This window comes from Pezoporus occidentalis, unplaced genomic scaffold (assembly GCF_034315485.1).
Source record: "Pezoporus occidentalis ecotype Australia unplaced genomic scaffold, CSIRO_AGI_Poc_V1 ctg36, whole genome shotgun sequence".
Classification (NCBI taxonomy): domain Eukaryota; kingdom Metazoa; phylum Chordata; class Aves; order Psittaciformes; family Psittacidae; genus Pezoporus; species Pezoporus occidentalis.
In genome coordinates, this window is record NW_026915591.1 from 4,944,008 (window position 1) to 4,958,991 (window position 14,984).

General features: G+C 45.1%; 1 protein-coding gene across 1 annotated transcript in view; it reads right to left on the reverse strand.

The window, feature by feature from the left end:
- Positions 1 to 14,727, reverse strand: part of TTC9 (tetratricopeptide repeat domain 9) — a 30,103-nt gene extending 15,376 nt beyond the window's left edge. Inside the window, exon 1 of the mRNA XM_062630860.1 lies at positions 14,288 to 14,727. Within this exon, the coding sequence (XP_062486844.1) occupies positions 14,288 to 14,654 (367 nt within the window). The 5' untranslated portion in view covers positions 14,655 to 14,727. The remainder of the gene's footprint in view (positions 1 to 14,287) is intronic.
- Positions 14,728 to 14,984: the final 257 nt, after the last annotated feature.

Consider the following 14,984-nt stretch of genomic DNA (forward strand, 5'->3'; position numbering starts at 1 on the left):
TTAACAAAGTGAAAGACAATATTAAGTAGGGTTCTGCACTGATCTGTCCTAGGCCCCATGGTATTTGGTATTGTCAATAAAGACCTAAATGACAGACTGCAACCTGTCTCATCAATTTGCAGATAACACCAAGATGTGAGGAGCTGGCATATGTTGAAAAACAGGTAGAATTCCAAAGAATTCCTACAAACTGGTCATGTCCCAATAAAAATAGGATGTAATTCAACAGGGGCAAGATAAATGTCCCACAGTTAGGCAGGAAAAAAAGACCAAACAAAACCCACTGTGTAAGTATACCAGCGAAACAGTTAGAGAGCGCAGAAGACAGAATATAACACCTCAAGAAAACAGTGAGGGAAGATAGGCTAACAGTGTTCATATATGTAAAAAGAACAAAAAAAAACAAAACCCAATCCTGTAATGCAAAGAACAGTATATTCAGGATGCAATCTGTTCTTCTTGTACTCTGGAAGTAAGAACAAGGCTTATGTTTCAGCTAGGAAGAACTTTCTAGCAGTGAAGCATTGAAATAAACCGCTTGGGGAACTTGTGAAGGATCCTAGCTTTACAACTGTTTAAGAACAGCTTAACCAAATGTTATCTGGGACATGTCTTATCTGTATCTTTGAACCACACATGGGTATGGATGGAAGACTCTCAAATTGTTCAGAGCTGCTCAGCTCTGCAATTCTGTTATTGACTGCCCTGAAACACTCGGAGCATGAACAGTCCTAACCTCTCCTTGACAGCTGGCATTTAGTGCTAATTCCTATCAGAAGGTCCTGTTGGAGGACATCGGAGCAAGATCCTGGCCAGGCACGTGGATATGTTAGCATTTAAGTAACCTCTAATTTCCAGGACTGCAGCTCTTTAGAAGTGTTAATTATTTTGAAATTATTATTTCTTAAACTATTTTAAAGCAAATTTGTGGTGATTTATGCCTTTTTTTTTTTTTGGGGGGTGGGGGGGTGGGGGGGTGGGGGTGGTGTCACAAACCAGTGATATAATATTGCAGTTTTCCTTCAGAGGAACAAAGCTTTACAAAGTAAGAAATTTCAGCAAACTTTTCATGTGATCCTCATAGCTTCTGTTTTGAAAGAGTATTTTGACCTACCAGTTCCTGTAGTTACTGGTCCTTCAAATCAAAACCAAAATTACTGAAAATTCTTAGCTATGGTACTATTAAAGAAGTAGCTAAAACGTATATGTCAAGCAAACAAGAATTGTTTGCGGAAGCCAAAATCTGCCCCCAGCTGCATACCAGCAAATCTTCATTCTACCAAAATGAAGGGCTTAAGGTGGATCTGATAGTAGCCTTCCAATATCTGAAGGGGGCCTACAAGGATGCTGGAAAGGGACTGTTCATCAGAGATTGTAGTGATAGGACAAGGGGTAATGGGTTTAAACTTAGATCTAAGGAAGAAGTTCTTTACTGTGAGGGTGGTGAGGCACTGGAACAGGTTGCCCAAGGAAGTTGTGAAGGCTCCATCCCTGGCAGTGTTCAAGGACAGGCTGGACAGAGTCTTGGGTGACATGGTCTAGTGTGAGATGTCTCTGCTCATGGCAGGGGGGTTACAACTAGATGATATTAAGGTCCTTCCAATCCTAACCATTCTATGATTCTATGATCTTCATATTGTATTGTCTAATCTCCATACCTTTGATTTTCCCAGCAAGAAGAGAAGTCCTAGCAAAGCACTAGTAGAGCAAGAGCTTCAGTCAGCTTTCAACTCCTAGATCATTTTGATTCTATAATAGCCATAAATACTAGCTCCTTCTGAAGCCACATTAGAGGAGATGGAAGTCCCTTCTGTTTGTTTTTGCCAAGGCTGTTACTGTTCATCTGCCAGGTTAAATCCCCTGGAGGTTTTCTCCTCTCTGACTTCATATTTATCTAGTAATCTTTGACCTGTCAAGGTACTCATGTAGTCCAGTCTAGTCCAGCCAATATGACTTTTGCCTTCAGATCTACTGTTCCAGTTGCTGTTTATTCCACTGCCTTTTCCTCCCTGTTTGCTTTTGTTCACCTTGTGTTGCTTTACTTTCTCACTGTGGCACCTGATTTACTCCGTAACCTTTCCTCCTCTGGCCTCCTGCTGCTATTGACACCCACTGGGGGAATCTGGTCTATTGAGTTGTTTTCACAGGGGAAAAGTACATAGAATTTTATCAGAGATCAGCAACATTAGATGGTAACGACCATCTGGTAGGTGCCTGGATTTCAACAGCAGTCCATCTCTAACAAGTGCTGTCAAATATTTTATGATTCTTACTAGAACATATTACACAATGAAATTAAGGTCTTAATGGATTGATGGGTTTTTTTTTTAACCCATCTGAGACAAGGAGGTGATTAAATAGGGAGAAGCTTTGGAGGAAGTGATGGATTGCAAGCTGCCTTCTCTACTGAAGGGTAAAGCATCCTCTGCTCAGTGGTTCAAACAACTGACAGCAGGACTATGAAATGCAGCTGGAACAGCTTGAAGGCTCTCAAATGAAGTCACTGACGTTTGTGCATGTCACGACTGCCTCAAGCCTGGCTTACTGCAGCATGTCCAGTCTGGGATGAAAGATTCACTTTATCCTGCACCATAAACAAGGCATGATGACATGGCTGTATGACATCTGTGTGCTGTGCCCTGTGGCGGCTCACAGTTCACCTTCTGGGACACATGAAAGAGCTGACAATTGCAGAGTCTGCTAAGGAGTTGAGAGCAGGCTGTCTCTGAGCCACCTCCTTGTGTATTCATACCATGTATAACTGATCGGAACTGAAATGCTTTTGGTTTTCCCTTGAACCTTGCCAGATGAGACTTTTCAGCTGGGGAAGATGGTCAAATGGCAAGAAGGAACATTTCCTTCATTAAAATAGTAACACATTCATGTGCTTTATCCAGATTCAGTGTAGCCCCAAGCCTTTCCATTTTAATGATGTTTTGAAAAAGAGAGAAACCTTTATGGCCTCTTGTGGGAGGGATGGAGCGGAGAAGCGACAGAATCAAAGATCAAGAGGATGCCCAAGTCGACTGTTGTCTATCTAACTGAATAGACATAGCTATAAAATGAAGTTCTCAACTTCATTTTCTTCAAATAAATGCACTAAACAAGCTTACAGAAAAGAGTGGTTTGTCAGGAACAGCGCCAGTTGATCCTGGCTATGTCAGCGTGTATCACCTGGCTGAGCTTTGACAGATGATGTAAAGTGAGCTTAAGAATCACCCTTTCATGTAGATGGGCCTCTAGCGTTCTTGACTCTTTGCTGCCCTCCATTTGTACCTTATAAACTTAGTACCATTGAGACATGTACCTCAAATCTAGCTGGCCAACAGGTTTGAAAGTTGTTGAGAGGGGAGGACTGCCAGGCCACAGGAAACACACTTGTCATGACTAATTTCCTTTGGAAATCAGGCTGAAAATGAATAAACTAAAAACCAGAGGGATGATTCAGTGTATTATTCGCTTGAAAAAGTCAGGGGTTGAACTGTGCAGGAGCAAAAGCCAGTCCTCTAGTAAGATGTCTGCTCTTTAATATAAACGGTGGTAAAGTGCTTCAGGTAAAGATCTCTGGTCATTCACAAACCCATCATAAACCATGTCTGTGCAATGCATTGCTGGTTGTGCAAGAATTCTAGGCAGCACCTATGTGTGATTTGGCGTACACTGAGGGTAACTTCCACCCCAAGTAGAGAGCTTGTTTCCAGGCATCAGGAACACCAGAATCATTGCACTGAATCAGGCCACTAATAAAATTCCCTCTCTTGACTGTGCCTTTACAGGTTAGGGAAGATGAAAAAACAGTCTATTATGTGGTGTCTAAAGAAGGTGAAATGGGTTGCCCTGACAAGCATGTTGGTAAAACCACTAGTAGAATACCTCAGGAATTAAATTGAGAATTGAGCTTGTTTAATGGTTTGTTAATACCCAGTGTAAAAGTAGGGGTGCCCTACTGACTGTGAAGTTGGAAGGTACTGTCAAAAGGGACAAGAACAACAATGTGATAAAAAAAGAACTACATCATCTAGTACACAGCAGTAAATTTACCTGGGATGGAAGCTGGTAATCCAAATTTAAGACCATGCTCTTTGGGACTACTAAGACTTTTTGCTAGATTGTGAGCTCATGAGCTGGAAACAACCAAAGAGGAAAAGGATGTGAATATGCTTGCTGATCACAGGATGACTGAGTCATTTATGTGACATGGCCATGGAAATGAAAATCCCAGAGAAGTTTATTCTGAAATCCAAACCAGTTAGCAGTGGTTATCAAGCATAAAAATATAATATTTGCTTTACAGTTCTTATCCTGTCTAATACAGCAGTGAATGTTCTGATTAGTTATGTGTCTAAGCCTTCTTTTCTAACCTTATTAGGTTCTTTAATGCCATGACACCTTCTGGCACTGTACTCTCAAGTTAATCAGCCATGAGTTTTAAAAATTATTTTGTATTAAACTATTAATTCAATTTACCTCCACCACCACGTACGAGCAAAGCTCCTGAGCTGCCTCAGTTTGAGCTCTGTCACAACAGAGAATGTAAAAAGGAAAATGAAAGCATTTTCTTTGTACTTCCAATATAGGTATCTATAGCACAACATCTTCTGCTGTTCTGGTTTCCTTGCAAAATGAATGCACTATCATGTCTTAAGCAATTAATCACTGTAAAGCATTTAAGAGGATAGTAATCTAGGATTTGAATTACATTAGTATTAAAAAATATGGTGACTAAAAGAGTTGAGGCTTAACTTTGCATCATGCTGTTTGATGAGAGAATCATTGCTACAGGCATTGGGCAGAGATTCTGATTTGATTCTTTTTGAAACACCACACAAGAAAAAGGTGCCTTTGCAGAACAAAGGCTAGGGCTGACTTATGATGGCTTTCCAGAGCATCATAACAGACTCCTTCCCTCATCCTTCTACTTTTGCAAGATAAACTGGGTAAGGTGATGACCTCCCCAGGCAGCTCCTCTTTAGGAAAGGCTACTGTCATTCCACAGATTTGTTCTCTGAAAGAGTGGATAAAATATAATTCTGCCCTCTCCCTCTCTAGGAGCAAGAGTTGAGCCAGAATGTGAATTCTCACAGCTTCTTCCCTGCAGCTGGTTGAAAGATCTTTCTTTATATCATAAAGATGCTTTTCATATCAGGGTGAATTTGTGGATTAGATGCTAGCTGTAGAGGTAGCACAGCCCACACATCAGCCCAGGAATAGCCAAAGGAAGCACTAAAGGTCTGACATAAATGCTGAGTCCCAGACACTTCCTCTGTTTTTAATTTGCTTCCAGGAGTAAATTTCCTCTCCCACTCACTATACTGGGGAGTGTGGGAAGGATACCCCGCTGCTTGTTTTGTATTCTCCTCTCCATCTGCTTCAGGTAGCAGTAAACAGCTCTGCTGCTCATAGTCGAGAGTTAAGTCTTTCCAGTTGGAAAAGACCTAGGATAAGCAGCATCCAACTGGGCTGACCTGAAATGAGGCTAAGCCTCACAGATGCATCAGATGGGTAGCACATTGCCACCACTACCTGATTAGGTTCTCCCTGAACCCTCCTGCTTTACACAATAAGGTGATTTACAGCAAGGTACATCGCTCACTTGAGTTTCCTTGAGTAGGAAATGAGCTGTTTAGATGTCTCTGATGTGGCCAGGCCAGAATAACACCAGAAGTGTGAAAATTGATAGCTGTAATCAGGGCATCACAGGAGCTTTGGAATGAAAATTTGGGAGTTTGGTGGCTCTTTGCTGGCTGACCCAGGTGCTCCTTTCCAGCAGCTCCCAAGCAACTAGATCGACAGCTGGATTAGCAGAGTTTTGCTGCCTGCCACTCTGATATGAAAGGACTTGCTGTTGCCATCGATGCAGAACAATCTACATGACAGCCCCCTAAACTGGCAGCAAGTAAGTGCAATGGGCAGTGCTGCTACTAAAGACAGAAAGGCAATACTGAACAGTGGCTAGAAAAGTATTTGCTTTAGAAGGGCAGAGATTTGACCTGTCAAACATGGATATGTTGGAGAAGGAAAAATGTTGTAGCCTTGCAATTAACAATCAGTGTCCTGCATCCTGAAAGGCTTATGTGGCAGTGTAAGAAAGGTGTTCTTTCCACCCAGGGACATGTACAGAATTGCAGTTCCTGCCTTGTTTACGGTACATATAAGTGAATAGGATGGAGATGTCATGATAGTCAGGAGCCTGGGACTTGGGACTTACCAAGCAATCCTGGGTTCTTTGGCAAACAGATCCACAACTGTTAGAGGTACAAACAGCATGAGATTGTTTGTTTCCCACCCCTCAATTTCTGTTGGGAGGCTATTGCAGAATGATTTAGGGGTGGTGACTTACAGGTTGGACGAGGCCTTGGGTGATATGATTTAGCGTAAGATGTCCCTGCCCACGGCACGGGGGTTGGAACTAGATGATCTTAAGGTCCTTTCCAACCCTAACTATTCTATGGTTCTATGATTCTATGTGGCTTTCAGGATTAGTATGTGGTGGTGTGATGGGCAAACCCGTGATCATGGCTACATAGGACAAGCAAGTGTTAAAATTCATGCCCCTGATCAGAGAAGTTGGTAATTTTATCAAGATGACTGACAAAGGGTGTGAAGATATGGAATATAGTCACATGCTGGAACATGTACACGCTGTTTTAGAGAGGTGCTCCTCCATGTTATACATAAACAGGTAAACAACGCCAACAGACTGGCTTCCTGCAGGTGTCACAGCCAGATATGGGCCTTGAGGAGAGCCAGGAAGAGAGAGAAGGTCCAACCTGCACTAATACTGCAGGCAAAATCAGCTCAAAATAATCAGGCACAACAAGGTGCTGTGGCACAGAGTATGAGGACAAAGGGGATGAGAGCACCTCACTGGAAGAACAGAAATGGGGGAAGTCTGTAAAGGGACAAAATTTTGGGAAGTCAGAAAGCCTAACTAAGTGCATTGCAACTGGAAGAGCAAGTACAGGAATTCAAAGGGTAAGGGCACGGACTGCATAAGCAGCCTTGCCTCCTGAGCTGGGAACTATGATGGAAGAACAGGGTACATGGGACAAAGCCAAGGAGAAGCAGATGGTGCTATCCAGCCTATGAGCCTCAGGGTGATGTTGTGTCAAGAATTTTGGAGAGTGGGGAGAATGGAGTGGGTTTTGAAGTTAACAGCGTGACATTAGCTATTGCCTATGGATAGTAACAGAGGAGGTCTGGCACATCAAGCTATGACAGCTAAAGATCATAGCTCCCGGCTGTCACTTCTACATTGGGTTATCATGGAGAGAAAACGTGACTGTACCCAATTAATTTCCATGAATTGTCTTAGTATTGTTTCTAGTGCTGTCCTAAATTCCAAATGGCTATGCTGAGACGGACTTATTTGCTCCTACCCCACTTTCAATGGTAGGCATTCACAGCTGCCTTGGTAAGCCTGTAAGAACAGCGTCCTACCACCACCTCCTAGCTTCACACAAGTAAGTATGCCCCAGCTGAAGTTACCTTCAGCAATTCCAGCATAGCTTCCAGAAACTGACTCTACAACCTTTGTTAAAGAGAACAGAATAGTAACACTCCATGCCATCACAAGATTTACCTGCATTCATCGATCAATGTCCTAAGCTGTTTCCTATCCAGGATGTAGTGCAGGAATGAACAAAAGGAGACAGATTCCTGAGCAGCCATTTGTAACAACTTTCTAGTTAATGATAGTTAATATTGACTCTTTTTCAGAGCATTTTTAACTCTGTGTTAGTCTATTATGTTAGACTTATATGGTCGCCTGAGTAATCTGGGAACGATTTTTAACAGTAATCTTTCTTCTATATAATTTTCTCATCCATGAAATAAAAGGGAAGAATATAAATAGCCAGTAAATTTCTCAAAACTTCATTAGGTATTTTCTCTTTCTTCATTTTGTTTCCTCAGTCTCATAGTCTTTTGTTTGTTGTTTTCCATGAGATGGCACAATGTCAAGAAGAAACTGGGACCTGGCAAAATTTAGACCTCCCCTTTTATTTATACTGTTTACTTTTACTGTTCCTTTCCTCACAGCAGCTTCTTTAACAGGCATGCATTAGATCTCATCCTAAAATCCTAATGTGAAAACTTCTGATGGCCTTTCATTCTCGGAGCACCAGTTGCCCTGCTCAGAGGACACTGATGAGGAACTGGAGAGGTACTGCTGAACTGGGAAGCAGTTCTAGGAGAAAGGCTGGAGAAAACAGGTCTGGAGTTGGGTTAGAAATTCCTGAGTCTGAGGCCAAGTGAACAGGAAGAGCAGAAGGATGCTCCATGTGCTGAACCATGCAGAGGTGGTCCAGCTCCCAGGAAAGGAGATAACCATGAAACTCATGAGTGTATTTCACAACAGACTAGGAACCAGCTTTGGCGTTGTTTTTTTGAACCAGCTGAACCATCTTCAGCATAGCACTAATGGAAACCTGTGTAAGAGCCTGTGACTCGTTGCAGACTTTTGCTGGAGGACACTCTAGGACAGCATTTCAGAAGAGGATGGAGCAAAGCTGGCAGCATGTGCTGCTACAGAACTCTGAGAAAACATATCACTGTTCTCAAGGTGGAGAACAACCAGTACTCTTTAGATAAAAACAAATTAACCACCACTCTGGTCTTGAAGAAGCCTTGTGATTTTTGGTATCTCCTGCTTCATCCCCCATGGTAAGCTGTAGCTAGACTTGGATGGATCTCAGCTCACCCAGAGTGCAGCTCCTCGGAGCAGTCTGGCCAGCAGATCTGTACCTTCTCAGTACTGTGTTTTGTTTCAGGCAAATGGTGACAAGGTCAGCTGGAACAGGCTCTCATCATGCAAAGGGGATTTAACGTGGTAGAAGTGAGTGCAAAAAAACCCCACCAGAGCCTCAAGTTTTGAAGCAGCTTGGGAAGAATAGTGATGTATATAGAGGAAAACGCATCTCCTGCCTCCATAAGAGGGACATTATCAGACATGTATCACTTAAAACAAGCTTGGTGGCAACTTGACATCCTTTCTCTTCATCCCTCCTCCTCCCCTAGTATCTGGATGTATTTCCAACCTATCCTCTCAATGTACAAGAAAATCCCTCAACAGAGAGAATTTTGGTCTCCAAAATAAAAGGTAAATATTGAGCATTTCTGAAGAGTAGCTCTTGACAATGGCTCTTCAAATCCCACTTTTTTCTTAAGTACATCAGGGTTTAGGCCTATCACTAAAAAACCCACACATACTTATCTGTGTTTATTCTCTGCTGCAGTGTCACCTACCAGGAGCAGTAATTACATCAGGCCTGTAAAACAACATACTCCCATGCACTCTGGCTGACCATAGTGTTGGGAAACTCCCCCCCTCAATCCATGAAAGTGCAGACGTGCTCTGTTTGTTGCTTTCTTTCCCACTGCAGAGCATCCTTACAGAGGGTGGTTTTTGTTGATGCAGCGCATAAAAACCCCTTCACATCAAGCAACAGTCCAAGGCTGCTTTAACACCCACAGCACCATGTGTCCTGGTAGAGTCTGTACTTGTTAACAGCTATATACTGAGAGGGGATTTTAGCAGAGACTCCTTGTCAGGCGTCCTAGTGGGTGGTCAGTGGAGACAAGTTTTACCAGCTTTTCTCACGTTTAGTTATATTTCTGCTTGTATTAAGTGTTATAAGTATTTTTACTTGGATTTCCCAGTGAGATTGCTCACCAAAGTCTGTGCAACTGGTGACATTTGGGAGCTAGTGACCAGGGGTGGTTAGGAGGTTCCTACAGTGCTAGAAATGCCATGTTTTGTGGGACTGTGACTATGGCCTTCACATAGTAATGAATGGTACCAGTGCACACTTCTGCCAGTGTAGAAAAACCTCATTATCCAGGCTGAGATGCATCTTGCATGGCTACACTTTTAAATACTCTGTGCAGGTTATGTGTGTGCTCCTGCCAAGACTCCTATAGTACACTAAACACACCTGAATGGGGATATAAACACATTTCATTTGCATTCATGTATTTAACAAAGCCGTTCAGTAACCCCACGAAGTCATAAATGCAGAAATATAAACTGAGGTTTGAAGAATGGAAAGATCTGGTGAAGATACTACAACTGGTTAGAGCAGAAGGGGAAGATTAGAAACCCAGATCCCCCAGCACCACTCCTGCTCCCCAGTTCTCCCTCTGGTTCTGTTTCTCCTGCCAGGATTAGCTCTTGCATTTCTGCCTACTTAGGAAAACCAACAAAGGTTTGCTTATCACACTGCAACACTCCCTCATGAGAAAAGGTTAAAACTATGCTTACTCTTAGCATTTTACTGCTTTGGCACGACTAGGACTTGTTTTTCTCTGCAGAGCAGACATAGCCCTTTTGACCCTGTAAACTTTTAGGCAATACTGTTGGAATAAAATAATCATTGTGTTCCATGAGAGTAATGGTTGCATTTGTAGTAGGTAAATAATCCCTACCTGCATGCATTATATAAAGTATTTAAGCTTGTTCTAGACCAAAGATACTGTAGGAGTAGAAAGGCAACTAAGACCTGAGGGATATTTGGCCAGTCGCTTTTCTGTAGGCGTTTTTTATACATTCATCTTCTTTAGAAAGAACGTGTTTGGGGGAAACCCAGTTGAATGCACCATCAGGATGAGACTGCGGTCCCTGTTCTTTATTTTTCAGTAGGGCTTAGTGAGGGAAAAAAAGGTCAAGTGACTTCCTCAAGGTCAGAGACCATCAGTTACTGAGTCATAAAGAAAGGACTGTTTGCCTTACAACCCTGCATTCATTCTGCAAGGCTCTATGCTGCTGGTAGGCTTTATCTTTGCCTTCCCTAGCAATTTCTGGGAGCCTTGACCATGCTGCTGCACTTGCCTCTGGTGACATTTATCGGAGACACTTGTGGTAAGATGAAGGAGTATCAGCAGGCCTGTATAAGAACATGGTAGGCAAAACCCTTGGAGCTTAAACTGAAGCCTAGCTAGCAGCTTAGTGAAAGAAATATGAACAGTATTGCCAATGGCAAGCAGTGAAAATCCTGATTTAAAATGTAAAAACAAAAATAAAATAATGAGAATTCAAAACCCAGGATCTGGGATCCTTTGAAATAGGCTAAATTGTTTAGGTTTGGGGGTGCCACTGAGCTCTACAACACAGGACTTCACAAAACACACTGAACACTGTGGGGCTCCAATGAAAGAAAAGAGCTGGCCACCATACCTCACGGTAAGAGAACTGCCTGCTGAAGATGCTCTACAAAAGAAGTGCAGCTAAACACCAGTCTGTGTGCAGGTTTGTGCCTAAATTTACATTCTGTGAGGCAATACAGGCACTGACAACAGTTTACTGTTTGCCCACATGTTCTTACTCATGTAATCTGTCAGATTAAAACAAAAAACAACCCCAGCCTTGACCCAGGAGATTGACCCAAATCCCCTTTGGGTGCATGTTTCTCACCTACTTCTTTGGCTAAATGCATATTTACCTAAATATAGTTGATGCCCTCCTCTGACTGGTATGCTGCTTCTAAACAAGTAAGTGTATGTGTATGTGTGTGTGTGTGTGTGTCTGTGTGCGCGCATCTGTATCAGTAACACAGAACATCTCTGACAGGTGGATGTGTGGTGGCCACATGACAAATGACAGTTCAAAAGCAAGGTGGGTTTCTTAAATGATAAGCTTAGAGAGTAAGCGGAGGTGCTAAAAGAACTTGATAACAAGGACACTCGGATGGCAGCTGCTAATGCTACTGGGTACATATCAGAGCTAAGGGAAAACTGCTTTCTCTAGAATTAACATGTAGTGCTGCTATGCTCGCTGCACTATGCAGATTTATTTATTTTAAAAACAGCTCTAGGCACCCAGTCAGTGTTCAGAAGCAAACCCCCCTGCTCACGACAAATAACACTTTTGCTCACGACAAATAACACTGATTTCAACCCGAACAGTATGTGCTGGTGCCCCTGCCCACTGTGCGGCTTCTGCTGCACCACACTTAGAAAATAAAGTCATAGAATCATAGAATAGTTAGGGTTGGAAAGGACCTTAAGATCATCAAGTTCCAACCCCCCTGCCCACTGCTCCACCTCTTGAAGTTGCCATTAGAAAGACATACTAATTATTGTGACATTTCTGGGGAAACGCCCTCCCCCCTCTTCCCTTCAGACCTGAATTCATAGATGCTCCTGCTAGAATCGGAGCTCTGGGACTGGAATAGGAGTAGCAATACTGCAGTTCCAGCTTAACTGCACACTCCCCTCTCCATCATACAGGGGATTTCTTCAGCACTGCTTGCAGACAGCCCAGCAGACACACATGAAGCTACACATTTCTGAGACAAATGCTGTTCTCTGCTTGGTGCATGCCATCTACTGAAAACATGTGACAACTGCCTGTGCAAAATGACAGCTTGACCTGCTGTGAGGTTATCTCAGGGAAAGCACTGCTTGCAACTCCAGGGTTAATTATGCTCATCTCCTCCTGCGTTCACACTGGTTAAATTTAGGGAAAAATCTGTTCCAATTTACGTTAAAGATGGAGCACGTTTCTCACACTGATTGCTATTGCTGATGAGATCCAATACAACCAACAGCAAAAAAATAAAAATAAAAAATACCCCATACGCACCCAGAACAATAAATAGATGAGCTGGACAATGACCATTGCACAGGACAACTTCATCAGCAGGAGCAGACGCATTCCTAGCAAGTGAAACCTGTGTACGCAGCAGAAAGTGCCACAGAAACAAATCCCATCCCTCCTCCTTCATTTACCTTCTACCTGCCACGTCTCGTTTGTATCTAGCAGAGATATTGCCTGTGAGTACTTTTTGAAGCCCAGGAACTCACCAAGCTATAATGTTCAGAATATTATAGGCTCGTTGCAGAACCCTGTACAAACCAAATGATCCTTACCAAATATAACGGATTTTTAATAAGCCCATGAACAGAAATTTGGAAAGAGACAAAATTACAGCTTTGCAATTCTGGTATCGCTTTGGAATCTCACCTGCTTCTCCCTCCATGCCATTTCAACAGGCTTTTGAAGGAACGGTATTAGAAAACATGATGAAAGGGAGCTAAGTTGTGCCCCCCATTACATTCCAAAAGACATACCAAGTACAACAGAATGGCATGGATTAAGACAAGAGAAGATGCTGGCTTGGTATTTTAAACCATTTGCTTTATTCTGCACCTATTTTTTAGCACTAGACAACAGGAAACAAAGCTAACCAACTCTGTCTAGAAGCCCAAAAGCCAAGTGATGGTGACTGCTGACACACTAACATCCTGATTTTCGCCATTTTTTTCTCCAAGGATATAAAGGGTGATGAGTGACCTGTTATCCTTCTGGAAAACAACAGAGCTTTATTAAGGTTGACATTTTGTGCACCTTGCCCAGGTTATGAACGCTCTCCTCCCTGTACACACCTAGGCATGATTTCTTGTTTTAGAGATGCTTTCAGGCTTGGAAAGAAAAAAATCCATGAGATGCTAGGGACCAAAAATAACCCCTGATCCTGCAGCTCTTGCTTGGGCAAAGACCCTTGAAGTCAACAGGAGTCCTGTCTTTGTAAGGACTTCAGAATCCAACTACAAAGTAGTTAACCCCCCCCACTGCTCCCCTCCATCTTCCTGCAGCACTTGTTCTAAACAGATAGCAGGGAGCAAAGGGAGCGATGATCAAATGTCTACTAACCACAGTGATGACTGGCAGCTAGCGTGAAGCCAGGACTACATTTGCTTTCAACTTTCATGGCTGAGGGAAAAAAATTCTTTTTATATCTAGTACTATTTGGAGCTATTGCAGTGGCGCCCAAACCCTTCCCCTTCCTTACATCAGATGTGGCAGAAGGAGTCTTCCCTCCCTGTAATACTGTTAATTACAGGCACCCGAACGGGAGCTGCGGTGAAGGCACTGAAGGACATCTCGGGCTGAGGATAAAACGGAGCCCGCAATCTCGGCCGGCCCACAACCCACAATTTCTTAAGTCTGAGCGTCCCACGGCCGCGCCGTGTCCGGTCCGCCCCATCACCTACGGCCAGGGGCAAGGCACGGGGACCAGCCAGCGGGGAAGGGCCGGAGCCGAGCCCCAGGGTGAGGGGCGGCCGAGCCTGAGCTCCTCACCCAGCCAGCGCTACCTGGGGCAACTGGCAGCGAGAGGGGCACTGGCAGCCCCTTCTGCGCCCGGCGTGAGAGCAGCGATGAAAATGGAAGGCGGAGGAAGGAAAGGAGATGAAATGAGCAGAGAAGTGAGGCAGCGCTGCGCTGCGGAGGGGAAGGGAGGGCTGCCGGGGAAGGTGTGGGGTCCCCGCCGCCCCTCGCCCCGCTGACCTGCCAGGCTGTTGTAGCAGTCAACCTCGATGGCCTCCACCGCTTGCCGCTGCTCCTCGCTGAGCCCGGCAGCGGCGGCAGCGGAGGGAGGGCGCTGCCCGGGCGGCTCCTGGCTCAGCAGCAGCAGCAGAGCCTTGAGCTCCAGGAGGGCGCGGTGGTACTTGCCGATGGCCTCCCGGAATTTCTTGTCCTTGTAGCACTGCGCCCCTTCGCTCTTGAAATCCAGGGCCCGCCCGATGAGCTCGCCCGGCTCCGCGCTGCCCGCCGCCGCAGCCCGCGGCTGGGCTCCCCCGGCGGGGCCGAGCCCATCGCCCGCCCCGCGGCCGCCGGCGTTCAGCTTCCCCGCCGCCGGGCTCGCCCTCTCCATGGCCGCGGCGTCGCCCGGCTCCCGCGCCGCCCTACGCGGGCGATGCCGCCGCGCTCCCGGCCTTGCCCCCGCGCCGCTGCCCGGCTCCGCCGCCCGCTCCCATCCTCCGGCGGCCGCCGCTCCTCCTTCCCCCCCGCCCCGCAGCCCGCCCCGGGGGCGCCCGCCCCTGCCCGCCCCCGACACCAGCCGCCCGCCGCGGGCACCGCCGCAACCCCCGCCCGGCAAGGGGGTGCCCCGGCCCCGCTCCTTGCGCAGAGTGTGCGCCCGGCCGCTCTGCTCCCAGGCCGGCCAGACCCACAGATCCCCCCACCCCGCTGCCTGCAGCCGCCT